Source organism: Tachyglossus aculeatus, chromosome 10 (assembly GCF_015852505.1).
Source record: "Tachyglossus aculeatus isolate mTacAcu1 chromosome 10, mTacAcu1.pri, whole genome shotgun sequence".
In the NCBI taxonomy this organism is placed as follows: domain Eukaryota; kingdom Metazoa; phylum Chordata; class Mammalia; order Monotremata; family Tachyglossidae; genus Tachyglossus; species Tachyglossus aculeatus.
The window spans coordinates 51316243-51343821 of NC_052075.1; the positions used below are offsets into that span (position 1 = coordinate 51316243).

Consider the following 27579-nt stretch of genomic DNA (forward strand, 5'->3'; position numbering starts at 1 on the left):
GAGGGGGGGCGTCTCTCTATAATAATGTTGGCATTTGTTAAGTGCTTACTATGTGCAAAGCACTTTTCTAAGCGCTGGGGGGATACAAAGTGATCAGGTTGTCCCACGTGGGGCTCACAGTCTTAATCCCCATTTTACAGATGAGGTAACTGAGGCTCCGAGAAGTTAAGTGACTTGCCCAAGGTCACACAGCAGACATGTGAGCCCACTGTTGGGTAGGGACTGTCTCTATATGTTGCCAACTTGTACTTCCCAAGCGCTTAGTCCAGTGCTCTGCACACAGCAAGCGCTCAATAAATACGATTGATTGATTGATGTGGTGGAGTCGGGATTCGAACCCATGACCTCTGACTCCAAAGCCCGGGCTCTTCCCACTGAGCCACGCTGCTTCTCTATGTTGCCAGCTTGTGATTCCCAAGCGCTTAGTCCAGTGCTCTGCACACAGTAGGCGCTCAATCAGTACGATTGGATGAATGATTGAGGGAGAGAGACTGAGGGGAAGAGAGAGATTGCCTCCTGCGGGGTGAGGGGGCGGGAGGGGCAACGAGGACGGCGGCGAGTGAGCCCACTTTTGGGTAGGGACTGTCTCTATATGTTGCCAACTTGTACTTCCCAAGCGCTTAGTACAGTGCTCTGCACACAGTAAGCGCTCAATAAATACGATTGATTGATTGAGTGCAGTGGGCCCCGCGGGACCCTCCCCCCCGTCCCCGGGCCGGCCCCTGGACGGTTGGCACTTAAGCGCTTAGTCCAGTGCTCTGCACACAGTAAGCGCTCAATAAATAGGATTGATCGATTGATTGGCACGGAGCACGCGCGCAGCGGCGAGACGGGCACCGGCGGCAGCCACCGGCGCGGTGCGTGCGCGCGTGCGCGCGCGCTGTGACATCATCATCATCATCATCAACCGTATTGATTGAGCGCTTACTGCGTGCAGAGCACTGTACTAGGCGCTTGGGAAGTATATAGAGACAGTCCTTACCCAACAGTGGGCTCACAGTCTAAAAGGGGGAGACAAAACCAAACATACTAACAAAATAAAATAAATGGAATAGATATGTACGAGTAAAATAAATAAATAAATAAATGTGACACTGCAAGAGACGCCTCGGGGGGGGGGGGCGGGGGTAACCACCTCCTCCTCCTCCTCCTCCTCCTCCCCCTCCCAGGCCCGGCATCCCCACGGCGCGCGCGGGCCGGCGAGCATCCCCGGCCTCCGCCCCCTCCCCCACCCGACTGGGGGCCCGCGCGCGCCGGATGACATCATCCCCAAGCTAAGCCCCGCCCCCCGCCCCCCGCGCCGGCCGCCGATAGGCCGCCGCGGCTCCCCCCCGCCCTCCTCCCCGGCAGCCCATTGGCTCCCCCTCCCATCCCCGCGAGGGGGCGGGGCCCCGCGGCCCGGCCGCCCCAACGGCGCGTCCCATTGGCCGGCGGGCGCCGTCCGTCAGGGAGCTCTTAAAGGGGCCGGAGACGGCGGGGGAGCCGGGTGGGGAAGAGGGAGGGGTTTCTTCTTTTTTTTTTTTTTTTTAGGAAACGGGGCGCGCGGGGGGGGCGGGGGTGGGAGAAGGTGGGGGCTGCTGACGCCTCGAGTGCTGGCGTCTGAGGCCTCGGGAAAGGAGGCGAAGACTGGGGAGGGGGGCAGTCTCAGCTTTAATTTGGGGGTGGGGGGCGGGAGGGGGGGGGAGTTGGGACAGAGACGGCGACGGTCAGAGACAACGAGACCCACGGGAGGCCGAGAGACGGAGGCGCCGAAACGGAGGGACAGAGACGGAGAGACGGTCGGAGAGAGAGCCCCCGGCCCGGGGAGAGGCCAGGGCCGTGAGCCCGGGGCGGGGGGCGCGCCCGCCCGCCCCTCCCTCGCCGCGGCCCCTCCGCCAACCGGACCCGCAGCTCCGCCCGCCGCCGCCGCCGCCGCCGCCGCCAAGGTAAGAGCCAGAGGCGGCCTCCGGGGCCGGCTCGCCCCGCCCGGGACCTAGGCGTTGGGCCCCCCCCACGCCATCCATTCATTCATTCATTCAATCGTATTTATTGAGCGCTTACTGTGTGCAGAGCACTGTGCTAAGCGCAAGTTGGCAACATATAGAGACCCCCCCCCCACACCCCGGATTCTCCATCACCCCCTTTGCTGCGCCCGCCCCCCAACCACTCGCCATCCTCCGGCCTCCAGGGGCCTAGGCGCCTGGGCGACCCCGGCCCGGATTTCCCTTCCCGCTCCGAGCCCCTGGCTTTTCCCCCCTGCTTCACGCACAGGCTCCGCAAGGGCCCAGGCCTGGACCCTTCCCCCCAATCCCGGTCCCCCGCCTCGAGGCTCCTGGCGTCTGGTTTTCTGCCGCCGTTCGCTCAGCCTCAGGCTCGGGCTGGGATCTGGGATCAGGGATCCGGGAGCCGGGAGCTGGGAGCTGGGAGCTGGGAGCTGTCCATGGTGAGACCGGCTCTGCCAGTCCGCCGTCCCCCCACCCCGCTCCCGCCCTTCTCCCCGACTTCTGGGAGGAATACGGGAACGTGGACTGGGTGGCGGGGGCGGGGGGGTCCCCAAAACCTCTGGAGTTCCTCACCTCCCCCAGTTCTGTTCTTCCCTAACCATGTTGCGGGGGGGGGGGGGTTCCGAAAACCACTGGTGTCCCTCACCTCCTCCCGTTCTGCTCTTCTCCAACCATGGAGGGGACGGGGTTCCCGAAAACCTCTGGGGTCCCTCACCTTCTCGTTTTGTTCTTCTCTCACCATGGGGCGGGGGTTCCCGAAAACCTCTGGAGTCTCTCGCCTCCCCGTTCTGCTCTTCTCTAACCGAGGTGGGAGTGGGGGTCCCGAAAACCTTTGGGGTTCCTCACCTCTTCCCGTTCTGCTCTTCTCTAACCATGTGTGGGGGACCCCGAAAACCTCTGGAGTCGCTCACCTCCCCCCGTTGTGCTGTTTTCTAACCATGGGGTGAGGGTTCCCTAAAACCTCTGGAGTCTCTCATGTCCCCCTTCTGCTCTTTTCTAACCGTGGTGGGGGGTTCCCTAAAATCTTTGGAGTCTCTCACCCCCTCCTTCTGCTCTTTTCTAACCGTGGGGTGGGGGGGGGTTTCCCTAAAACCTCTGGAATCTCTTACCTCTCCCCTCTGCTCTTTTCTAACCATGGTGGTGGCGGGGTGGGGGTCTCGAAAACCTTTGGAATCTCTCGCCTCCCTATTCTGCTTTTCTCTAACCCGGGGTGGGGGGTATCCCGGAAACCTCTGGAGCCCCTCACACTCCCATTCTATTCCTCTCTAACGGTGAGGGGAGGTCCCCGCTTGACCTGAGCTCCAGAGAGGCGGCCGAACCGAGCCTCCTGCCTTCCGTCTCCTGTTCCCTGCAAGGGACCCAGGAGTCCTGCCCCACTCTCCCCGCAGGTTCTCCTCCCTCCCTCGCATCCTCGTGGGCCTCTGCCCATGTCGGGGTTGCGGGGGGCCTTAATGTCGAGCTGAGGTGCTGCAGCCCGGGGTGATTCCAGGTCCAGCGTTCTGGTTCGGGTCAGCCCTCTGTTCTGGGCTCTTTCCATGGCCTAGCTGTCTCCTCTCCCTTCCGGCGTCCAGGAACCTGGGCTCTGCCAGCCCAGATCCAAGGCCCAGCCTCCTGGAGACCTCCGGGTCTCCGTCCCTGCCCCGGCTGCCCACACTCTGCTGCTGCCCGGCCTGGCTTGAGGGTTGGAGGGGGCAGCAAGTGGGCAGGCCTCGGTCTTTGTCTCTTGGCTCTCCTTCTTTCTGTGCCAGTCTCCGTTTCAGGGTTTGGGGACCTGGGGAGAGGAAGGTGCCGGGGCTGAGGAAGCCCGTGAACCTCTAGCCCACTCTTGTCCCTCGTGTCTGAGCTCAACGGACCTTCAGGCCATGACTCTGCCCTCCGAGGCCCCAGATGTCCCGGTCCCCAGCTCTATCCCGCCCTCAGTTCCCGCCCCGGTCCTCTGAGGGACCCAGGCGTCCTGCCCCCTGAATCCCAGCTCCTGCGCCTCCCCAAACCGGTCGAGCTGCCACTGCCCCCGCCCGCCCCAGGGCCAGAGAGGGGTGGGGGACGGGGAGGGGGGGGGCCGCGGAGGAAGCAAAAACGGTGCCTTCCCGTCACCAGCGCCCAACCTGTCTGGCCTCATGCCTGGGCAGGGAGCGCCCGCCCTTCCCAAGCCCTGCCCACAGGTCCAAGAAACTCCACCCCTTCCCGGCCCCCTCCCTCCCGTGAGACTGGGAGGCAGGATGCCTGGGTCCCTGAGGGAGAGCCGGGGGCAGGTCGCCCGGGGGAACCCGTTTGGGGCCGGGCCCCTCGGGGCGGGGGAGCTGAGGGGGGCTCCTGGGCCTGAGCCTGCAGGCTCAGTGGAGGGAGGGAAGCGGAGGGCCCGAGGGTTATTTGGGGCTGGTCCGTTTGGGTTGGAGATGAGAAATGTGTCCCCTCTCCCCGAAGGACCCCGGGCGTCTTCCCTGACACCGCTGCCCCCGCACCCCTGGGACCCCGGGGGTTTCTCCCTCCCTGCCGCCGCCGCCCCCTCCAGCAGCCCCCCGGAGCCCCCGCTGCCTGCCGCTCATTGTGGGCAGGGATTGGGTCGTCTCCCGAGCGCTCAGTACAGTGCTCCGCACACAGTAAGGGCCCAAGGGTCCGTCCCAGGCCTGCCCGGGGAGGCCCTGGCCCGGCCCGGCTTGGCTCAGCCCGCCGTCGCCTGTCGCCTGTCGCCTAGGCCAGGCCCGGACCTGGGCCCCGGCCCCCCGCCCCGGCGGCAGGATGATGTGCGAGGTGATGCCGACCATCAGCGAGGACTCGCGGCGCGGCTCGGCCTGCGGGCCGGAGGAGCCGGGGCAGCTGGAGCAGCTCATGGTCAACATGCTGACCGAGCGTGAGCGACTCCTCGACTCCCTGCGCGAGGCCCAGGACGGGCTGGCCGGAGCCCAGCTGCGTCTGCGGGAGCTCGGACACGAGAAGGACTCCTTGCAACGGCAGCTCAGCATCGCTCTGCCTCAGGTACATCCCCCCGACTCCCGGGGTGGAGGGGCTTCGTGGGGAGGGGCGGGGTTTAGGGTGGGTGGGCTGACAAGTCTTGGGTGGGCGGGATTGACAGCATTTGGGTGGGGGCCGGGTCTAGGGGCGGGGTCCGGGATGGGCGGGATTGACAGGATTTGGATAGGAGAGGGGCTTGGGGTGACCGTGTTTTGGGTTGGGCCGAACTGACAGGTGGGGCGGGGTTTAGAGTGGGTGGGCTGACAGGGTCATTCATTCATTCAAGCCTATTTATTGAGCGCTTACTGTGTGCAGAGCACGGTCCTAAGCGCTTGGGAAGTACAAATCGGCAACATCGAGAGACGGTCCCTCCCCAACAACGGGCTCACAGTCTAGAAGGGGGAGACAGACAACAAAACAATAAACAAAATAAACAGAATAGTAAATATGTACAAGTAAGATAAATAGAGTAATAAATATGTACAAACATCTATACGGGTGCTGTGGGGAGGGGAAGGAGGGAGGGCGGGGGGGATGAGAGGAAAGTGAAATGGCTTGCCTAAGGTCACCCAGCTGACAAGTGGTGGAGCCAGGGTTAGACCTCAGATCCTTCTAATAATAATGATGGCATTTATTAAGCGCTTACTATGTGCAAAGCACTGTTCTAAGTGCTGGGGAGGTTACAAGGTGATCAGGTTGTCCCACGGGGGGGGGGGCTCACAGTTTTAATCCCCATTTTACAGATGAGGGAACTGAGGCCCAGAGAAGTGAAGTGGAGCCGGGATGGGGGACGGGGTTTGGGGTGGGCGAGACTGACAGGACTTGGGTAGGGGAGGGTTTTGGGGGGCGGGATTGACAGGATTTGGGTGGGAGCGGGGTTTGGGGGGGCGGGGATTGGGATGAACATGTTTTGGGTTGGGCCGAATTGACGGCGAGGGCGGGGTTTAGGGTGGGTGGGCTGACAAGTCTTGGGTGGGGGCGGGGGTTAGGGGGGCGGGACTGACAGGACTTGAGTGGGGGCGGGGTCCGGGGGGGGGCGGGACTGAAAGGATTTGTGTAGGGGCGGGGTTTGGGATGAACGTATTTTGGGTTGGGCCGAACTGACAGATGGGGACGGGGTTTGGGGGGAGAGGTTTGAGTTGTGTGGGATTAACAGGATTTGGGTGGGGGCGGGTTTTGGGGTGGGCGGGACTGACAGGAGGGGTGGGAGCAGGGCTTGGGAAAGGTGGACTGAAGAAGGGGCAAGGCTCAGATAAGAGTAAACTCATCCTGGGCAGGGAATGTATCTGTTTATTGTCATATTGCACCCTCCCAAGCTCATAGTACAGTGCTTTGGACACAGTAAGCGCTCAATGAGTACGATTGAATGAATGAATGGACGAATGAATGAATGAGTGAATGGGAGAGGGGCTTGAGATGGGCAGCACTCCTGACGGGGCCAGAGTTCAAGAGTCAGCAGGGAAGAGCAGCCACAGTTGAGGCTAGCCCTAAGGGAGGTGAAACTTTGGGAGTGGAGGCTTTGTGGGAGGGCAGTGCTGAGGAGGTGAGGGGCAAGGTCTCTGATCACTGCCTGAAAGCCCTGTCTGTCCTTCTGTCTCTGGTTCCGTGTCTCCCCTGCTCTCCTTCCCTATGGCTTCAGGAGTTTGCGGCCCTGACCAAGGAGCTGAACCTATGCCGGGAGCAGCTGCTGGAGCGGGAGGAAGAGATCGCGGAGCTCAAGGCCGAGAGGAACAACACGAGGGTGCGGAAAAGGCCCGGCCTGGTTGGCCCTTGGGGAGGGGCCCGGAGTGATGCCTGAAGCCCTGGAGTGGGGTCAGGACCGGGCCTGGGGGGCGAGACCATGGGCCCAGGAGATGGGCTGGAGAGAGTGGGGGTCCTCCTGACAGTGGCTTTGCCACCTCCCACCCCGCCTTCAGAATCCCATTGCCTCCACTGACCCTTGTGTCCCCAGTTCCATCTTTGTCCCACAATCCTCCTTCCTCCTTGTCCTCACTGGCCCTGCCCAATTCACCCCCAAATCTCCATGCCCCCAAATCTCCCTCCTCCCAACCCTCTGTACCCTTGTCCCCCATCCTTTCGAACCCCCGTCTCCCCTTGACCCCTGTGCCCACTCAACCCCTCTCTCCCCTCATCTCTACCCCATCCCCCATCCTTCCCTCCTCTCATCCCCCTGTGCCCTCACAGCCTCCACATTCTGCACCCCAACTTGCTCTCTCCACAATCCACTTAACCCCAAGTCCCTCGCAATCTTGTCTCCCTGACCACAAGGCCCCCCTTGCCCCGCTGAGCCTGCACCCCATCCCCCCTACCCCCGTCTCCCCTATTCTCCCTTCCGAGTCTTTCCTCCTTGACTTCCACGCCCGGCTCCAAGGCCCCCAGGCCTCCAACAGCCGTGCCCCCTGTGCCTCTTGCCCCTGATTTCCCTTGACCCTGGCCCCACCCCATCCCCCAGCTGCTGCTCGAGCACCTGGAGTGCCTGGTGTCCCGGCATGAGAGGTCACTGCGCATGACCGTGGTGAAGCGGCAGGCCCAGTCTCCGGCGGGCGTTTCCAGCGAGGTAGAGGTGCTCAAGGCCCTTAAATCCCTATTCGAGCATCACAAGGCCCTGGACGAGAAGGTGTGTGAGTATGGGGGGCGCTGGGGGAAAGCGCGTTGAGGTTGGGAAGCTGGAAGGGTGGAGCCAGAGGAAGGGGGTGAGGCCCTGGAGAGGGGTCGCCAGGAGGAAGAGGAGTTGGAGGCTGGGGCGGCCTGAGGTCTGCGCGATCAGTTTGGGGGAGCGCTAATCAATCAGTCGTTTTTATTGTGCGCTTACTGTGTGCAAAGCACTGTACTAAGCCCTTGCGAGAGTGCAATATAACCCTGGAGGCTGGGGGCAGGGCAGGGGGAGTGGGTGGGGAGCTGGGGTTTGTGGGCGAGCCGTGAGGCAGGGAGGTGTGGACAGTGGGGTGTGGGTTGGCTGCCCCTCACCCTTCCTGCCTGCTGCGGCGTCAGGTTCGGGAGCGGCTGCGGGTCTCTCTGGAGCGGGTGGCTGTACTGGAGGAGGAGCTGGAAATTAGCAATCAGGAGGTGAGGGGCGGCTGGGGGGGCGTCTGCTGCCTGTGGGGGGTGGGGTGGGCTTCAGATAGGTGGGGTATTGTGGGGGAGGGGGAGCTTTGAGGAATGGAGGTTACAGGGGTCGGGGGTCAAAGCAGCATCGCCCAGTGGATAGAGCACGGGCTTGGGAGTCAGAAGGTCATGGATTCTAATCCCACTCCACCATTTGTCTGCTCTGTGACCTTTAGACAAGTCACTTCACTTCTCTGGGCCTCAGTTCCCTCACTTGTAAAATGGGGATTAGAGCCATCAGCCCTATGTGGGACAGGGACTGTGTCTGACCCAATTAGTTTGTATCCACCCTAGAGCTTAGAACAGTGCCTGGCACATAATAATAATGGCATTTATTAAGCACTTACTATGTGCGAAGCACTGTCCTAAGCGCCGGGGAGTTTACAAGGTGATCAGGTTATCCCACGGGGGGGGGCTCACAGTCAATCCCCATTTTACAGATGAGGCAACTGAGGCACAGAGAAGTTAAGTGACTTGCCCAAAGTCACACAGCTGACAATTGGCAGAGCCGGGATTTGAACCCATGACCTCTGACTCCACATAAGTGCTTAACAAATACCATTATTATTATTATTATTATTATTAAAGAGGGGCAGGGGATGGTGCAGCAGGGGAGGGGCTTCAGGGAGGTCAGAGGGCAGGGTACCAAAGGGGGAAGCCAATGAGGGACAGGGGCGGGGATAGGAGTTCGGAGTGGATGGGGCGTCTGAGATGCTTTCTTCCCGGAGGGGGCTTGGCGGTGGGGGGGTCTGCCCTGGCCGCAAGGGTAGGGGAAGAGGTGGGAGGCCCTCACCCCCTGACCACCACCATTCTCACTCCCCCGCCGCCGCCCACAGTCCGTAACCCTGCGGGAGCAGCTGGCCCGGCGCCGATCGGGGCTGGAGGAGCCGGGGAAGGAGGGAGATGGGCAGGTGAGCAGGGGGTCGGGGGCCGGGGGATCCGGGGGGTGGGGGGTTCCTGGGGGTCGGGGCCGGGCGGGCGGATGGGCGGACTGACAAGAGGGAGGGAAAGGAGAGGGGGGGAAAGAGGGTGGAAGGAGGGGCAGGGGGCGAGAAAGGGGAGAGAGGGACCAGGGAGAGATAGGGGGAAGGAGAGAGGTGAAGCTGATGGGGAGCGGAGCCCACCACCCAGAAATCCCAGCCTCTGCCCCCTGAGTCCTGTGGGGGTCCAAATTCACCGCTCAAGGCACCAGGACCCTTCCACTGACCTCCTCAAGACCCACTGACAGATTTCCTGTGTCTGTGTCCTCTCTGATCCCCGCCTTCTATCGTCCTGTCTATGTTGCCTATGACTGTGTCCTGCTTTGCACCTGTCCCTCTGTCTGTCTGTGTCTCTGTGTCTGTCTCTGTCTCTCTGTCCTCTTTCTCCCTCTGTGTCCCACCCGCCGCCCGCCCCAGGCTCTCCCAAACGGTTCTGTCCCCGGGGGGGAAGGAGGGCGGCGGGCCCTGGAGCTGGAGGAGACCCTGGAGCGGCAGCGGATGGAGGTGTCCCAGCTGAGGGAGCGGCTCGGAGCCGTCTGCCGCCAGATGGCCCAGCTGGAGGAGGAGCTGGGTTCCGCACACCGGGAGTTGGGCAAGTCCGAGGAGGCCGGGGGCAAGCTGCAAAGGGACCTCAAGGAGGTGAGAACCCACTCAGGTTCAGCCCGGACCTCCCCCTGCTTCCGCATCGTCACGGGCTCTAATCCACATCCCTCCCACTTCAGCGCCTGCTTTGATACAAGCTGATCAAGTTGCCCCACGTGGGGCTCACAGTCTTCATCCCCATTTTACAGATGAGGGAACTGAGGCTCGGGAAAGTTAAGCGACTTGCCCAAGGTCACACAGCAGACATGTGGTGGAGTCGGGATTAGAACCCACGGCCTCTGACTCCCAAGCCCGGTCCCTTTCCACTGAGCCACTCTGCTTCTCTATCACCTTATCTTGTCATCAACACCCATGTCCAAGCGCATAGTTTAATAATGACAATAATAACAACTGTGGGATTTGTTAAGCACTCTCTGCGAGGCACTGTACTGAGCACTGAGGAAGATACAAGATAATTAGATTGGACACAGTCTAACTGATTGAATACTAAAAGAGCAGGATTGAAAACAGAACCAGGGGTATGTCCTCCCGACCCTATTCTCGTTGTGGGCAGGGTATGTGTCTGCCTCACACAGCCCGGGGGCCACTTTCCCCGAAACACCAGCTTCTCCCCAACCCCAGCTCCCATTCTCCAGCCTCTCTGGAGGTTCTAGTCACCTGCCTCAGCCTCCCCCTAGTCTCAGGTCCTCTACCTCCTCCCATTGTACCCTCGGCCTCCTCCCCTGCCGACTTGGGAAATGGGGAGAGGGGTGGACCGTCTCAGGGCCTGCCAGGAGTTTTGTTCCCTGACCCACCCTGACAACCCCAGGCCCTGGCCCAGCGAGAAGACATGGAGGAGCGGATCACAACGCTGGAAAAACGCTACCTCAGTGCCCAGCGGGAGGCCACGTCCCTGCACGATGCCAATGATAAGCTGGAGAATGAGCTGGCCAGCAAGGAGTCCCTGTACCGCCAAGTAGGGTCCGGAGGAGGAGGGGGCGAAGCCTGGGGAGGGAGTGAGGTGGGGCTGGGAGGAAGTGTGGGCATCCAAGAGTGCCCAAAGAGAGGTCTGGAGCAGGGAGCAGGAGTTCAGTTGCCAGGAAGTGCAGGTGAGGGAGGGGGCACAGCAAGGGATGTTGGGGGGCCCTGGCCCAAGATCTGAACTGGAGGTGGGACCACACCGGGGCCCAAGGTCAGGGGCAGGATGCTGTCGGGGAGAACAGAGCAGGTGGGGAGAGGCTGGCAAGCTGGGAAGCGGGCAGTGACCCTTTGCCCTGTCACCCTCACACCCTCTCATCCTCTCACCCTCTCGCCTTCCCAGAGCGAGGAGAAGAACAGGCAGCTGGCGGAATGGCTCGAAGACGCAAAGCAGAAGCTGCAGCAGACGCTGCAGAAAGCAGAGACGCTGCCCGAGATCGAGGCCCAGCTGGCCCAGCGTGTGGCTGCGCTCAACAAGGTACCGGCTCGGGACGGCTGAGGCCCATGAAGGGGAAGGAGCCTCCCGGGACCTCTTGCTTGGGGCTTGGGACTCTCAGTGGGTCAATTGAGAAGTAGCATAGCCAGGTGGAAAAAGCCTGGGCTTGGGAGTCAGAGGACCAGGATGCTAATCCTGTCTCTGCCTCTTGCCTGCCATGTGACTTGGGGCAAGTCACTTAACCTCTCTGAGCCTCAGTTTCATTGTTGTGGGGAGGGAACTTCTCTGCCAGCTCTGTTACCTTGGACTTTCCCAAGTGTTTAGTACAGTGCTCTGCACACAGTAAGCACTCAGTAAATATCTCTGATGATGGATTGATTTCCTCGTCTGTAAAATGGGGATTAAATACCATTCGATCGTATTTATTAAGCGCTTACTGTGTGCAGAGCACTGTACTAAGCGCTTGGGAAGTACAAGTTGGCAACATATAGAGACGGTCCCTACCCAACAGTGGGCTCACAGTCTAGAAGGGGGAGACAGAGAACGAAACAAAACATATTAACAGAATAAAATAAATAGAATAAATATGTACAAGTAAAATAAATCAATAAATAGAATACCAGTTCTTCCTCCTTAGACTGTGAGCCCCGGGTGGGATAAGAACTACGTCTGACCTAATTAACTTGTATTTACCTCAATGCTAGTGCTCGGCACAAAGTGAGCGTTTAACAAATACCATTGTTATTAATATTATTGTTATTTTTATGATTACTATTATTATTGAGCAATTACTCTGTGCCAAGCACTGTACTACAATAGGTATGCTCCCTGCCCTCAAGAGTTTACAGTCTACCAGAGGAGACGGTCACTATGAGGAGAAGCAATGGAGTATAAAAACATTTTCATTAGTGCAACCCTTTGAACAGTGTGTGAATATAAGTGCTCAGATGCGGAATAAAAAGGAAGTAGGTACCAAAATGTCCATTTTTAGGACTGGATACCGGAATGATCCCATAAGCAGTGGCCTAGTGGAAAGACCATGGGCTTGGGAGTCAGAGGACTTGTATTCTAATCCTACCTCCTCCAGTTGTCTGCTGTGTGACCTTGGGCAAATCATTTACCTTCCTTTGTGCCTCATGCCCCTCATTTGCAAAACGGGGATTAAGACTGCGAGTCCTTTGTAGGACAGGGACTGTGTCCACCCTGATTATCTTGTGTATACTCCAGTCCTTAGTACAGTGCGTGACACATAATAAGTGCTTAAAAAATACCATAAAAAGGGGGAGCACTGGAAAGAGTATGGAAATTTGGTGAGAGGAGGAAATTTGGAGATGGGATCCCCAGTCTGGGAGAGGTGGAGAGGAATGAAACTGAGGCCATAGTCTGTGGGGATTAGGGGAAAGATCTGAGGGAGATGGCAAGGTGGGATGGGCTGAAGGTGGGGGGAATCTCACCCCATCGTATATCCCTGCTCCCCCTCCGGCCCCAGGCTGAAGAACGTCATGGGAATTTTGAGGAGCGGCTGCGGCAGCTGGAGGCCCAGCTGGAGGAGAAGAACCAGGAGCTGCAGCGGGTGAGGGGGCGGGGACGAGGCTCGGGCCTGAGCTGGGGGTAGGACCCCACTGGGGCTAAAGATCAGAGGGCAGGACCGTGAGGCAGGCAGGAGTGGGGTGGTGGTGATTGGCTGGTGATGTGGGAGATGGGGGTGCCGTTGGGCGGGGAGAAGCAACGTGGCTCGGTGGAAAGAGCCCAGGCTTGGGAATCAGAAGACTTGGGTTCTAATCCCAGCTCTGCCACTTGTCTGCTGTGTGACCTTGGGCAAGGCTCTTAACTTCTCTGTGCCTTAGTTCCCTCAGCTGTAAAATGGGGATTGAGACTGTGAGCCTCACGTGGGACAACCTGATTACCTTGTATCTACCCCAGCGCTTAGAACAGTGCTCAGCACATAGTAAGCGCTTAATAAATTCCATAATTCTTCTTATTATTATCACACTGGGCTGGGGGGCAGGGGATGAGAACTAGAAAGGCAAGGGGGTGGGGCTGGGCACTGGGGAGGGGTCTCTGCCAGAGGAAAAGGACGGGGGGAAGTTGAATTGGGAGGCGAGAGAGATTGGACCGCAGCCTCCCTTGACCAGGCTGGTGCCCCACTTTCACCGTCCCATCCCCTCTTCACTGGCTCGTCCACCCTTTTCACTGGGGCATGCCCCCTACCCTGGGCTGGTGCCCCTCCTCACCAGGGATGGTACCCCCCCGCCTTCACCGAGCTGGGTCCCCCCTTCACCGGGCGGCTTCCCCAGGCGCGGCAGCGGGAGAAGATGAACGACGAGCACAACAAGCGCCTGTCGGAGACAGTGGACAAGCTGCTCAGCGAGTCTAACGAACGGCTGCAGCTGCACCTCAAGGAGCGGATGGGGGCCCTGGAGGAGAAGGTGGGACCCTGCCCCTCTCCCCTCCACTCCCGCAGCCCGAGGCCGGAAACGGGGCCCAGCCTGGCTCTGGCCGCTCAAGTCGATGCCGGCCCAGCCAGACCCCGGGGACTCCCAGGATTTCCCAAGCCCACGCCGAGTTCTTCCAGGACCACCCCCTCCAAACCTAACTCTGTAGACGCCCCCTCCCCGAGCCCCTTCCAGGAACTTTCCAATCCACCACCCCCTTCCCAGCCCGGCTGCTCAGCCTTTTTCCCTGCCTGGGAAGGGTCCTTCACTCTTCCCACGTTCCCTGCACCAGGACCCCTCATCAGACCCTTTACTTCTCCCCAGGGGGTTCCCACTCCCCCCCCGCATGGTCCCCCACAAAACCCGCATCGTGGGACCTCTCTGACCTCTTTTCTTGAGACCACCAAGACTCCTACCCGGGAATTCCAAGATCCGCCTGAGATCTCCCCAGAGACCTTCCCAATCCAGGCCTCATTCCCTGAGCCTCTCGGGTCTGTCCCTAGAACACTCTGAGTGAGGAGATTGCCAACATGAAGAAACTACAGGATGAGCTGTTGCTTAACAAGGTAGGGGCCAGGGCTGGGAGGGGTCAGGGGGAAGGTGGGAAGGGGCTGGAATGAGTAGGGACTGGTCCCCGAGGTCCCCTGCCCCCAGTCTCTTTTCTGTGCCCAAGTTATCTCATCTGTAAAATGGAGATTCATCAATCCATCAATCAGTGGTATTTATTGAACGCTTACTCTGTGCAGAGCACTGTATTAAGCACTTGGGAGAGTACAAGAGAAGCAGCGTGGCTCAGTGGAAAGAGCCCGGGCTTTGGAGTCAGAGGTCATGGGTTCAAATCCCGGGTCCACCAATTGTCAGCTGTGTGACTTTGGGCAAGTCAATTCACTTCTCTGGGCCTCAGTTCCCTCATCTGGAAAATAAAGATGAAGATTGTGAGCCCCCTGTGGGGCAACCTGATCACCTTGTAACCTCCCCAGCGCTTAGAACAGTGCTTTGCACATAGTAAGCGCTTAATAAATGCTATCATTATTATTATTATTATTCCAATACAACAGTGTTTATTGAAATGTTCCCAGCCCACAATCAATCAATCAGTCAGTGGTAAGACCGTGAGCCCCAAGTGAGACAGGAACCGTGTCCAACCCAATCTGTTCATATCTACCCCAGGGCTTAGTACAGTGCCTGGCACATAGTAGGTGCTTAACAAATGCCACTGTTACTATTATTATTATTATTATCGTTATCATTACCCCTCCCCACACCAGGAACAGCTCCTCGCTGAGATGGAACGGATGCAGATGGAGATCGACCAGCTCAGGGGACGGCCCCCCTCCTCTTACTCCAGGTACCCCCCTCTAGACCTCCTAGAGACCCCACCCTTAAGTCCTCGATGCCAACCCCTGGATCACCCCTGCTCTCCGCACCTCAAACACACTCCTCTCTCTCTCCTGCTCCTGCCTCTGCTCTCTAGGAGTAAGACCTAGTTGGCTAGGGTTGGAGAAGGAGGAGGGGAGTGGAGGTGATGACCTCCTGATTTCCCTGGAAGCTGCCCTCTGACACCACCCCTACCTTCCACCTCCTACCCCCACCCCTGGACCCCAGGTCCTGGTACAATGTTTTGTTGCTTTCGTTAATTGTATTTGTTTCATGCTTACTATGTGCCAGGCACTGTACTAAGCACTGGGGTAGAGACAAGCTAATCAGGTTGGAAACAGTCCATGCCCACGTGGGGCTCACAGTCTTAATCCCCCATTTGACAGATGAGGGAACTGAGACACAGAGAAGTGAAGTGACTTTGCCCAAGGTCACACAGCAGACAAGTGGTGGAACCGGGATTGGAACCCAGGTCCTTCTAACTTCCAGGCCCGGGCTCTATCCACTAGGCCATGCTGCTTCTCCGCGCCCTCGCCTTGGGTCTTCTAAACCTCCTGCGTTCCCCCACCCCCTCCTTGCCACCCCCATGGCTTCCCCATGAAGCTCTGAAATCCCTATGATTGCTCTTGACTGTAAGCTCCTTGCGGGCAGGGAACGTGTCTCCCAACTCTATTGTAAACAGTGTTCAATAAATAATAATAATAACGGCATTAAGTGCTTACTATGTGCAAAGCACTGTTCTAAGCGCTGGGGAGTTTATAAGGTGATCAGGTTGTCCCATGGGGGGCTCACAGTCTTAATCCCCATTTTACAGATGAGGGAACTGAGGCCCAGAGAAGTTAAGTGACTTGGCCAAAGTCACACAGCTGGCAATTGGCGGAGCCGGGATTTGAACCCCTGACCTCTGACTCCAAAGCCCGTGCTCTTTCCACTGAGCCACGCTGCTTCCCCTCAATACCATTGATTGATTGATTGAGAGCTCCCAGGACCCTTTGGTGCTGCCTAGATGCCCCTGTGACCTGTGAGCCCCAAGTATCCCCTTCCCCAACGAGTGACCCCCAGCCCCGGCCCCCCAGGTCTCTCCCTGGGAGCGCCCTGGAGCTCCGCTACTCCCAGGCCCCTACACTACCCTCTGGTGCCCACCTGGACCCCTACAGTGCCGGGAGCAGCCGGGCTGGCAAGCGGAGCCGTTGGGCCACGGGCAAGGATGACCCCACCAAGGTCAGGGGTCCGGAGGGCCGAGGGATAGTAGTCCGGTGGGGCAGGGGGAAGGGTGAGGTCAGGGGAGGGGCCGGAGCACAGTGTGTGTGTGTATGTGTGTGTGTGTTGGGGTGAGGAGCAAGTGAAGGGGACGAGGGAAGGGGGTACAGCATGGGGGTCAGGGGAACGTAGGAGAAGTGCAGTGGGGGGGGGGCAGTGGGGCAGAGCTAGGAGGAAATTAGGAGTGGAGTCCATCATCCCCACATTCATCTCTGTCTGTTTGTCCCACCCTACATCTTCCCCGGCCTGGACCCTGGGACCTGGTGAGTCGCCCCCGAACCCCGGGTTTCAAGCGTGAGGGGCGGAGGGAGAACTGAGTTGAGGTGGGAAGGGGTGGGGAGAATTGGGGTCCTGAGAAGGGGAAGGCGGAGTGAGTCAGGGGTAAGGGAGGGAGAGCTGAGGAGGAGGCGGGAGCCAGGGGGAGGGGGGACTCGGGGTTGGAAGGGGGTGGGGCAGGGCTCTGACTCTCCCCTCTTGCCCCTAGTGCCCCCCAGGAGTGGGAACGGGCCCAGCAGACGGGGTCTCTGCCCCCCCAGTTTGACGGGGAGCTGGATGGGTCAGACGAGGAGGAGGGCGAGGGCCTGTTCGGAGCAGAGCTGCTGTCCCCCAGCGGCCAGGCCGACGTCCAGACCTTGGCCATCATGCTGCAGGAGCAGCTCGAAGCTATCAACAAGGAGATCAAGTGAGGGGGACCCCTCTCCTACCCCCACAACACTCCACACCCAACAGGTTTCCCATGACCTCTGTTTGACCAGACCCTAGTCCCATAACAACCCCGGCGGACTCCCCGGCTCTCCCTGAAGCCCCTCTCTCCCTTGTCAACCCACCCCCTAAACCCCACAGGCTCCCCTGTGTCTTGGCACCTCTTCACCCCCTCCTCCCCCTCACCTCTGCCCCTAGATGACTCCCGGTTGTCTGACCCTCTGCCTCTCTGTACTCCCCAATTCCCCCGTCTCTGTCCTCTGCCTCTGTACCCTGCTCCTCTCCCCTGCTTCTCCATCCCTCATTTCCCGGTCCCTGTCCCTCCTTCCTGTCCCCTGCTTCCCCTTCCCTTGCTACCTTGTCCCTGTCCTCTGCTCCCCCATTCCCCCCCACTCCCCCACTCCCTCCTCCCTGCAGGCTGATCCAGGAGGAAAAGGAGACAACAGAGCAGCGGGCTGAGGAGCTGGAGAGCCGGGTGTCCGGCTCGGGGTTGGACTCTCTGGGCCGGTACCGGGGCGGCAGCGCCCTGCCCGCCTCCCTCACCTCCTCCACCTTGGCCAGCCCCTCTCCCCCAAGCAGCGGCCACTCCACACCCCGCCTGGCACCCCCCAGCCCCGCCCGTGATGGGACTGACAAAACCGTAAGTGGAAAAGGCCGTGGGGCAGGTGGGACCCGTGACCAATCAGGGTCTGCTGGGCAGAGATAATATAATAATAATAATAATGGCATTTTTAAGCGCTTACTATGTGCAAAGCACTGTTCTAAGCGCTGGGGAGGATACAAGGTGATCAGGTTGTCCTACGTGGGGCTCACAGTCTTCATCCCCATTTTACAGATGAGGTAACTGAGGCCCAGAGAAGTAAAGTGACTTGCCCAAGGTCACACAGCTGACAAGTGCCCCCGCAGGGCAGGCCAATGGCACGGGCTCCCAGAAGCCCGGAAAGCCCCCCAGTCGGAGGGGGGTGACCGGCTGGGGGAAGGTGACTGCTGAATGGGGCCCTGGGCCTGGGCAAGGCAGGGGCCCCGAGAGGAGGCCTTGGAAAAGGAAGGAGTGAGGATGGGGCAAGAGAGGGGCTGGGCGAGGTTGACGTGGTTCTGGGGCAGGGTGGGCAGGGGTGGCAGCCCAGCGATGCCCCATTTCCCTCTTGATATCCCCCCTCCCCCTACAGAATCATGTCCCAAAGGAGGAGGCCGGGGGAGGCTCCCGAGGAGAGGGGCCTCCACTGCCCAGTGACACGACACCACCCCCGACCCCCCGCTCTGCCCGGCTGGAGAGGATGAGCCAGGCCCTGGCACTGACCGCGGGCGTCCTGGAGGATGGAAGGGACCTGCGGGCCAGGTCAGGGGGTGGGGCTGGGGGAGGGGCCTCGACCATCCTGGCAGGGAGAGGCGGAGGCTGGCAGGAGGAGCTGGGGAAGGGAGAGGCAGAGGCAGAGGCTGGCAGAGAGAAGCAGAGGCTGACGGAGAGGTGGAGACGCAGAAGGGAGAGGAGGAAGTGGGGAAGGGAGACACAGAAGCTGGCAGGGAGAGATGGGGGCTCACAGGGAGGGGCAGAGGTGAAGGGAGAGCTGGAGGCTGGAAAGGGAGAGGCAGAGGCTGGCAGGGCAAGGCGGTGGCTGGCAAAGAAAGAAAGAGGTGGAAAAGGGAGAGGCGGAGGCGGGGAAGAGAGAGGCAGAGGCTGGCAAGGAGAGAAGGAAGTGGGAAAGGGAAAGGCGGGAGTGGGGAAGGGAGTGGTGGAGGCCGACTGGGAGAAGGGAGGCAGGGAAGGGAGAGGCAGTGGCTGGCAGGGAGAGAGGAGGCTGGCTGGGTGCCCCACAGACGTCCCAATCTCCCCCTCAGCCTGGGCCCTGATGGGGCCCCCGGCACCCCTGACGCCCTGCACAAGGCCCCCAAGAAAAAGAGCATCAAGTCGTCCATTGGGCGGCTGTTTGGGAAGAAGGAGAAGGGACGAATGGGGGGCCTGGGCCGGGACGGACCTTCTCTGGGTGAGTCTGGGACTCCAGGACTTCCAGGGGAATTTCCCCCCTCTCCCTCTGGCTGACCCCCGGCCCCAGCCCCTCATATCCCCCTCCTGACCCCGACCTTTCATAACCCTCCCTACCCCGGCCCCTCCAAGCCCCCCTGATTCTGCCACCACTACCCCCCACCACATTGCAGCTGGGACCCCGTCAGATGAGTTGGCTCCGGCCGACCCGCTGGGTCTGTCCAAGCTGGCCGGCCCCGGGGGAGACAAGGACCGGAGGAACAAGAAGAAGTGAGTTTAGGGAGTGGGTGCAGGGGGATGGCTGGGGAGAAGGGGACGGAGGGGGTTGGAGAGGGAGATTCTGGGGGACAGCGCAAAGGCTGGGGAAGAAGGGTTTAAGCGGCATGCCCCCCTATGCCACCCCGCACTCCATGACCCCTGTCTCCACCTGCTAGACATGAACTTCTGGAAGAAGCCTGCCGCCAGGGCCTGCCCTTTGCTGCCTGGGATGGACCCACCGTGGTCTCCTGGCTGGAGGTGATGCCCCTCCCCCTTGGCTTTCACCCCCCCACCACCCCCACCATCTGCCATTGTTGTGGCCCCTTTCCACCGCTTCCTCCTAGATCCCCCCCACCATCTCTCCCAGGATGCCCCAATCCTTCCTACATACCTCAGTTATTTCCTGATGCTCCCCCCATCCTCCCACTTTCCCAGATCCCCCCCATTCCAGTTCATATTAATAATAATTATGGTACTTGTTAAGCGCTCACTATGTGCCAAGTACTGTTCTAGGTGCTGGGACAGATACAGGGTGATCAGGCGGGGCACGGTCCCTGTCCTACACGGGCCTCACAGTCTTAATCCCCATTTTACAGATGAGGTAAATGAGGCCAAGAGAAGTTGAGTGCTTTGCCCAAGGTCACAGAACAGACAAGTGGTGGAGCCGGGATTAGAACCCATGTCTTCTGACTCCCAAGCCAGTTTATCCCAGTTGGTCCCCACCTTCTGTATTCCTGCCATCCAGAGTCCCTTGCCCCAGGCCTTTGCCCACCCATCTGGAGGCCCTGATGTTCAGCCAGGCAGCCGGACTTCCCTAGGCCGGCTGGGTCGGGGGAAGAGTGAGGGGGACCCAGACTCAGGCCTCTGATGCCTGCCCCTTGTCCCCTGGGCCTCCTCCTGCCTCTGGGCCCGGGCCCCGGCCGCGTGCCCGCCGCAGCTGTGGGTGGGAATGCCAGCCTGGTACGTGGCAGCCTGCCGGGCCAACGTCAAGAGCGGAGCCATCATGGCCAACCTGTCGGACACGGAGATCCAGCGGGAGATCGGCATCAGCAACCCGCTGCATCGACTCAAGCTGCGCCTGGCCATCCAGGAGATGGTGTCCCTGACCAGCCCCTCCGCCCCTGCCTCCTCCCGCACGGTGAGACCCCCCAAAATCCACCCCTTTTCCCCCACCGCCTTCCACATGGTGAGACGCCCCAAAACTAGCTCCGCCACCTCCTCCCATATTGTCATTTATTTCTCTTAATGTCGGTCTCCCCATCTAGAATGTAAGCTTACTGTGGGCAGGGAATGTGTCTGTTATTTTGTTATATTGTACTCTTCCAAGCACTTAGTACAGGGTTCTGCACATAGTAAATGCTCAACATATACTACTGACTGACTGAGAACCCCCCCCCCCCCCAAATTGACCCCCTACCCCCACTTCATCCTGTATGGTGAGCCCCCCCTCGCCCAGCAAATCAGCCCATCTGCCCCTGCCTCCTCCCTCACAGTGAGACCCTCTGAAACCAGCCCCCCACCCCTGCCTTGTCCTGCACGGTGAGACCGCCCCACAGAACCGGCCCTCCGCCAGCATCTTCCATATGATCCCCTCCATCCGCAACCTTCTCCACCCCACTGCCTCCACCCCACCTCCTCCTGAAGGGAAGACCCATCCTGGACCTTCCAGCCTATTCCTCTCCCTACTGGCAGAATATCAGGATCTATACATAAGTGCTGTGGAACTGGAGCGAATAGCAAAGTGTTTAAAGCGTACAGACCCAAGTGCATAGGCAATGCAGAAGAGAGGGCAAGTTCAGGAAATAAGGACTTAGGGAAGGCCTCTTGGAGGAAATATGATTTTCATAAGGGTTTGAAGATGGGGACTATGGTGGCCTGTCAGATATGAAGTAGGGGGAGGAGTTCCAGGCTAGAGGAAGGGCGTGATCCCGGGGCAGCGGCCAGACAGACAAGATCAAGGCACAGTGAGCAGGAGCAAAGTGTGTGGGCTGGGTTGTAGAGGGAGATTAGTGAGGTCAGGTGGAAAGGGAAGAACTGACCGTGTGCCTTAAAGCCAGTGGTAAAGAGTTTCTGTTTGATGTGGAGTTGGATGAGCACCGCAGTTATTATTATTGCTATTCTTACTATGGGTGTGTATGATGGAGGTAAGTGACAATCCCTGCCCTCAAGGAGCCTACAGTGTAAGGGAGAGGAAACTTCCAAATGATTTACAGGTAGGAGAAAAATGAAAATGAAAAGATGGACAGGTGAATAAATAAGTGCTTATCAATCAATTGGTAGTATTTGTTGAGCACCAACTGCATGCAAAACACAGCACTAAGAGCGTGGGAGAGTATAATTGAAGAAGAGCCTGTGTGAATAGTAGATTTGTAAATCAGTCTGTACAAAAGAACTACAAGTGGCTGAAAGTGCCTTAGTGTTAAAGTGGGGAGGCTGTAAGCTGGGGAAGACTTCCTGGAGGAGGTGACCTAGCTTCCCCACCTCCATTTCCCCTCTCCAGTCAACAGGGAACGTGTGGATGACGCACGAGGAGATGGAGTCGCTGACAGCCACGACCAAGCCGGTGAGTCTGACTTTCTCTGCCCCTGGAGAAAAATGGGCAGCCACACTGCTCTGGGAGACATTTTTGTGGGATCCAGTCAGGGGCGGGGAGGGGAGGTTGGTCTGGAGCACCCTCTAGGCTCCTCTTCACAGAGTCCCGATATGAGGGGGACAAGGATTCCTGGTTTCAATTTGGGCACCCAAGGGGGTGGGGCAAGGGGAAAGGAGCCCCGTCCCGGGTCCCGTTTCAGAGCGGAAGCGGACACTTGGGACACGAGAAGCAGCAGTGGCCTAGTAGATAGAGCCCGGTCCTGGGAGTCAGAGGATCTAGGTTTTAAACCAGGCTCCACCACTTGTCTGCTGTGTGACCTCGGGCAACTCACTTCACTTCTCTGGGCCTCAGTTACCGCATCTGTAAAATGAGGATTGAGACTGTGAGCCCCACGTGGGACAGGGACTGTGTCCAACTCTACTTACTCGTATTCACCCCAGCGCTTAGTACAGTGCCTGGCACATAGTAAGCACTTAACAAACACCACAATTATTTATTATTATTACTTGGGCCACTCCAAAGGGACAGTAGGTATGTGATGGTCTCTTGGGTGTCTCTGCATCTTCCCTCCTTCCCCTCTTCTCTATCTCTGCACCCCCATCCCCCAACGCCCCCTCTCATCCTCTCTTTGCCTCTTCCTTCCCCTCTGACCCACTAACCCGGGGGCAGGAGACAAAAGAAATCAGCTGGGAGCAGGTATCGGAGGCGGGCCGTGTGTGCTGTCTCAACTCGCCGTATGCATGTGTGTGTGCATGTGTGTGCAGGCCTGCCTCACAGGGAGAGGGTGGGAGGTTGCATGAGCGCCCTGGCCAATGACTAGGGAACAAGCTAACCTCCGTGGCCAATCTATGGCTTTCTAGGTCACCTGGCCCTCCTCTTTCTTCTGCCTCTCACTCACCTATGTCGCCCTCCCCCTTCACAATCCTTGCTGGGGGCCGGGGAAGGCCGGGCAGGTGGTGTGGATTGAACCATTGTGTCGTGCCCTCCCATTCCCCCCCACCCCAAAACACACAGACCATTCCAATCCATTGGGGCACTGGGGAGTGGAAGGCCATTTTATTATCGCTTACACCGATGGGAGAGACTGAGAATTTGGGAAAACCCAAACGCTGTCATCATCACCAAAGGAGGCTAGGTCAAGGCGAGGGCCATCCCTTTTCGAAGGCAGAGGAAAGACTGGACTCTTCCACTCTCCCTAGGAGACTGTGGGTGGGTGGGGGAGTCCTCTTATTAACCCGACTGGGAGAAGGATGGGGATCGTTCCATTTAGTCTTATTAACCCGACTGGGAGAAGTATGGGGATCGTTCCATTTAGCCTTATTCATGGAGGAAGACAGGGACTCTGCTCTTAATTGGGAAAGGTGTGCGCTTTGCACATAGTAAGCGCTTAATAAATGCTATCATTATTATTACCGTTCAAAGAGTTTGAGGGCTTGAGGAGATTAGCTGGCAAGGGAATGTAAAAGATCGAGTCGAGGAGAGTTTCCCTTCTTTAAAGGATGGTAGCCTAGGCCTTGCCATTATCCACAGAAGCAGCGTGGCTCAGTGGAAAGAGCACCGGCTTTGGAGTCAGAGGTCATGGGTTCAAATCCCGGCTCCGCCAACTGTCAGCTGTGTGACTTTGGGACAGTCACTTCACTTCTCTGTGCCTCAGTTACCTCATCTGTAAAATGGGGATTAAGACTGTGAGTCCCCCAAGGGACAACCTGATCACCTTGTAACCTCGCCAGCGCTTAGAACAGTGCTTGGCACATAGTAAGCGCTTAATAAATGCTATTATTATTATTATTATTATTATTATTAATTATTATTATTCAGGTGCAGAGGGAAGTGCGGACATCCTGAGTTGGTTGGGCGGTAGGGGGCGCCTTTGAGCCTGATAGAAGAGCGATATAGCCCGATCCACTCTGAGATAGGGGGGGATAGACCGGTCCATTACGTTACACGGTGGGGGGGGGGGTGTCCGAGACTGTCCCATTAACCTGAAATAGGGGTGACGGACAACTTCACTATGGAGGTGAGGATTGTTCCATTATCCTTAGAAATGGGGCAAGTTCAGACTAATCGAGGAACCAGAGACAGGGAAAAGACAGGAGCCGCCCCACCCCTCTCCAGGGCAGGAAAAAAAGCAATAGTGTCCCTTGGGGAGGTCCTGACCCCTCCCTCTCCTATCCACCTCTTCCCCAACTGGGGTCCCCCCCCCCCCGCCGCCCCAGATCTTGGCTTATGGCGATATGAACCACGAGTGGGTGGGAAACGACTGGCTTCCCAGCCTGGGCCTACCCCAGTACCGCAGCTACTTCATGGAGTCGTTGGTGGATGCCCGCATGCTCGACCACCTCAACAAGAAGGAGCTGCGAGGCCAGCTCAAGATGGTGGACAGCTTCCACAGGTCAGGCACCGCCCCCTCCCAAAGGATGGGCCACTGGGGAGAGTCCCCCCCGGGGAGGGCTCACACCCCTAGAATATGATTGTCCAATGGGCAGAGGATATCAGGCCGGCACTTAGCCCTGGGGAGGGTCCTTGGCTATTGAGTAGAGGCCCCTCAAGGGAGAGGTGCCATCCTGCCCAATCGACCTTGGGCAAGACACTCAAATTCTCTGTGCCTCAGTTGCCACCTCTGTAAAATGGGAATTAAGACTGTGAGCTGTATGTGGGACAGAGACTGGGCCCAGCTCGATTATCTTGGATCTACTCCAGCGCTTAGTAACGTACTTGGCACATATCAAGTGTTTAACAAGTATCATTATTGGGTCTGCCCATGTAAAGACTCAGTCAAGAGAGAGGCCTCTCTCACCAGGTCAAACCCCTTGGACCTGTGCTAGCTGGTTGGGGTGGAGAAGGGAGGCCCAGCTCTAAGCTTGTCCCATAGGAACCCCGGGGCCTAGGTGCCCCCAACCCTGACAGTGAAAGAGGGAGAGGGCAGAGGTGTGGCTACTAAGCGGTGATCGTCACCCCCAGGGTCAGTCTGCACTACGGCATTATGTGTCTGAAGAGGCTTAACTACGACCGCAAGGACCTGGAGCGGCGGAGGGAAGAGAGTCAGATGCAAATCCGAGGTGAGGGTGGGTGCGGGCATGGGGATAGAAAGGAGGCAGAGTGGGGAAGACGGGGGAGGGATGGAGTCAGGGTGAGAGGGGCTGAGGAGACTCGGGAGATGGGAGCGAGGGGCAAATTGTGACACCCCCCCCTCCCTGCTTTCCTCCCACCAGATGTGATGGTCTGGTCCAACGAGAGGGTCATGTGCTGGGTGGCCCTGATTGGACTGAAGGAATTTGCCAACAACCTGGCGGAAAGCGGGGTGCACGGGGCGCTCCTTGCGCTGGACGAGACCTTCGACTGTTCCGACCTGGCCTTGCTACTGCAGATCCCGACACAGAACTGCCAGGTGCCCGCGTGTGGGTGGGTGTGGGACAGTGGGGAGACAGGGAGGATGGGGACACACAGGCTGGTAATGGGGCTGGGGACACCAGGGATAGGGGGCGGGGAATGAGAGAGGGTGATGTGGGGTCTCGAGAGGAGGAGAGACTATAAAATGGGACCAATAAAGTGGGGAGAGGGAGGCTGAGGGAACATGGGGGATAGAGGAGGGGACCAGGTTGATGGGGGACTCCCCCCCCGCCAACTGGACACTCAGTTTAGGGACCTGATGACTCCTGACCATTTCTTTCCTTTTCCACCCCCCCAGGCCCGGCAGCTCCTTGAGAAGGAATTTGGGAATCTCATCTCCATGGGAACGGACAGAAGGCTAGATGAGGTCAGTCTTGCTGAGGAGAAGGCTCTCTCCCCCTCCCACATCGGGATGGGGGCAGGAAGGGGGGGACGGCCGAAGGCTGCAGAGAAGAAGGTGCTCTCACCCCAAGGCCAACTCCCCCGCTCTCTCCAGGACAGCGCCAAATCATTCAGCCGCTCACCGTCCTGGCGGAAGATGTTCCGGGAGAAGGACCTGAGGGGCGTGAGTCCAGATTCCGCAGAGATGCTGCCACCCAACTTCCGCACAGCCGCCATGGGCACCCTGGGCTCCCCGAGCCTGCCGCTGCGCAAGCTGCAAACTGATGGTGCGGAGGAGAAGGCCCTCTCCCATTCTGTCCCCACCCCCGACTCCCACCCTCCCCACTAGCCTCCTGCTCTGCCTCTCCCCGCCGACTACTGCCCCTTGCCCTTCCCCGGGGAGGGGGAATGTATCAATCCATGCTCTCTATGCTGATCCCAGTGGATGGGGCGGCTGGGTAGACTCAACCACCACCGGCCGCAGGGATTGTTGTGAGAGAGGATATGAACCAGGCCGTCGTCACCCTGAGAAAGGGGAAAATTTATTGAAAATAAAGGGGGGGGGGGGGCTAATCATCCACCTCCTCCCCCCTGCCACAGGACCCCCTTCAGGGAGTCCCCGGGCTGATGGCGTCTCTGTCCGGACCTACTCTTGTTAGTGCCAGTGACCAGGTAAGAGGGGGACTGGGGGCTGGGAGGGCAGGGGATGAGTAAATGAATGAATGAATTGAATGAATGAATGGGAGGGCGGTGGTTAGGGAATTGAGGTAGGTGAAAAGGGGGTGAACAAGTAAGGGCGGGGCTGCTGAGGGAGACTGGGGTGAAGGAGGAGGGAATGAGGGGCAATGGGAGATGGATTAATCAATCAGTGGTATTCAGTGAGCGCTTACTATGTGCAGGGCACTGTACTAAGCCCTGAGAAGAATACACTACAAGAGTTAGCAATGTGGCTTAGTAGAAAGAGCTCAGGTATGGGAGTCAGAGGACATGGGTTCTAATCCCGGGCCCACAGTTGTCTGCTGTGAGACCTTAGGCAAGTCACTTCTCTGTGCCTCAGTCACCTCAGCTGTGAAACGGGGATTAGGACTGTGAGCCCCACGTGGGACAGGCTGATTACCTTGTATCTACCCTAGTGCTTAGGACAGTGCTTGGCACATAGTAAGCACTTAACAAACACCATTATCATTATTATTATTATTATTAGCAGACACGTCCCCAGCCCACAATGTCATTCATTCATTCAATCGTATTTATTGAGCGCTTACTGTGTGCAGAGCACTGTACTAAGAGCTTGGGAAGTACAAGTTGGCAACATATAGAGACGGTCCCTACCCAACAGTGGGCTCACAGGGGTTGGAGAAGCGGAGGGACTAGGAGAAATGTTTGGGGGGGGGGGGGGAAGGGGAGGATTCATTCAATCGTATTTATTGAGCGCTTACTGTGTGCACAGCACTGTACTAAGCGTTTGGGAAGTACAAGTTGGCAACATATAGAGACGGTCCCTACCCATGGGGGAGGACGGAAAGGAAAATTGGGAATTGAACGGGGCCGGGAGGGGAAACAGGAAAAGTGGGACAGGAAGGGTGTGAAGGAGCAGGGGAGACAGGACAAGGGGGTTGGAGACGGTTGCTAGGGAACAGGCGGGAGGGGAGGGAAAGCGTGGGCCTTGACTGACTTTGTCTCCCCCCTCGCGCCACAGATGACTGGCGTCCAGACGCAGAGGGGGCCGGGAGCCTTCGCCCCCCCCCCAACCCCCCCCGCGCCACGGGAGCTGGTATCACCCGGAGGGGCGGCGGCCCGTCCGGGGCAGGGAGGGAAAGGCCGAGCGCGTGCTCTGGACTGCACCATCCGTACAGACTGCGGGGGGGAAGGCGGGCGGGTCAGACCGGCCCACGGACGCGCGGCGGGGGCGGGGAGGGGCGGGGTGGGTGGACCGAACCATACGGACTGGATTGGGGGGGGAGGCGAGTATTTTAGTCCGTCCGTTCTCCCGCCTTTGTAATTTATTTGTCGGTTTCCGGTGGCGGGGAGAGACGGGACGGGGCGGAGGTCCCCTCGGCCTAGCCCTCCTCACGGGCCGCATGCTGGGGGGAGGAGGGGGCGCCGCCAGACCCCCCCCCCAAACCCGTTCCACCCCCGCCCCCCGCTTTCCCGGGGCCCAAACCCTCCAGCGCAGCCCGCCCC

General features: G+C 58.9%; 1 protein-coding gene across 3 annotated transcripts; it reads left to right on the forward strand.

Annotated features, from left to right (window-relative positions):
- Positions 1-4698: 4698 nt before the first annotated feature.
- Positions 4699-27291, forward strand: PPFIA3 (PTPRF interacting protein alpha 3). Of its 3 annotated transcripts, none has more exons than XM_038753056.1 (29): positions 4699-4958; positions 6574-6675; positions 7387-7551; positions 7926-8000; positions 8876-8950; positions 9437-9658; positions 10431-10577; positions 10923-11057; positions 12505-12588; positions 13313-13444; positions 13954-14016; positions 14719-14798; positions 15904-16048; positions 16582-16769; positions 17207-17429; positions 17959-18128; positions 18629-18774; positions 18947-19043; positions 19208-19289; positions 19969-20169; positions 21532-21594; positions 22294-22320; positions 23841-24016; positions 24586-24683; positions 24837-25012; positions 25313-25381; positions 25511-25682; positions 25996-26067; positions 27095-27291. In XM_038753056.1, the coding sequence occupies exons 1-28, from the start codon at positions 4722-4724 to the stop codon at positions 26052-26054; spliced, it is 3609 nt and encodes a 1202-aa protein (XP_038608984.1). In that variant the 5' UTR covers positions 4699-4721; the 3' UTR covers positions 26055-26067; positions 27095-27291. The 3 variants fall into 3 exon arrangements, with proteins under 3 accessions (XP_038608984.1, XP_038608986.1, XP_038608985.1); XM_038753058.1 differs by having other exon boundaries at positions 15985-16048; XM_038753057.1 differs by lacking the exon at positions 22294-22320.
- The last annotated feature ends 288 nt before the right edge of the window (positions 27292-27579 follow it).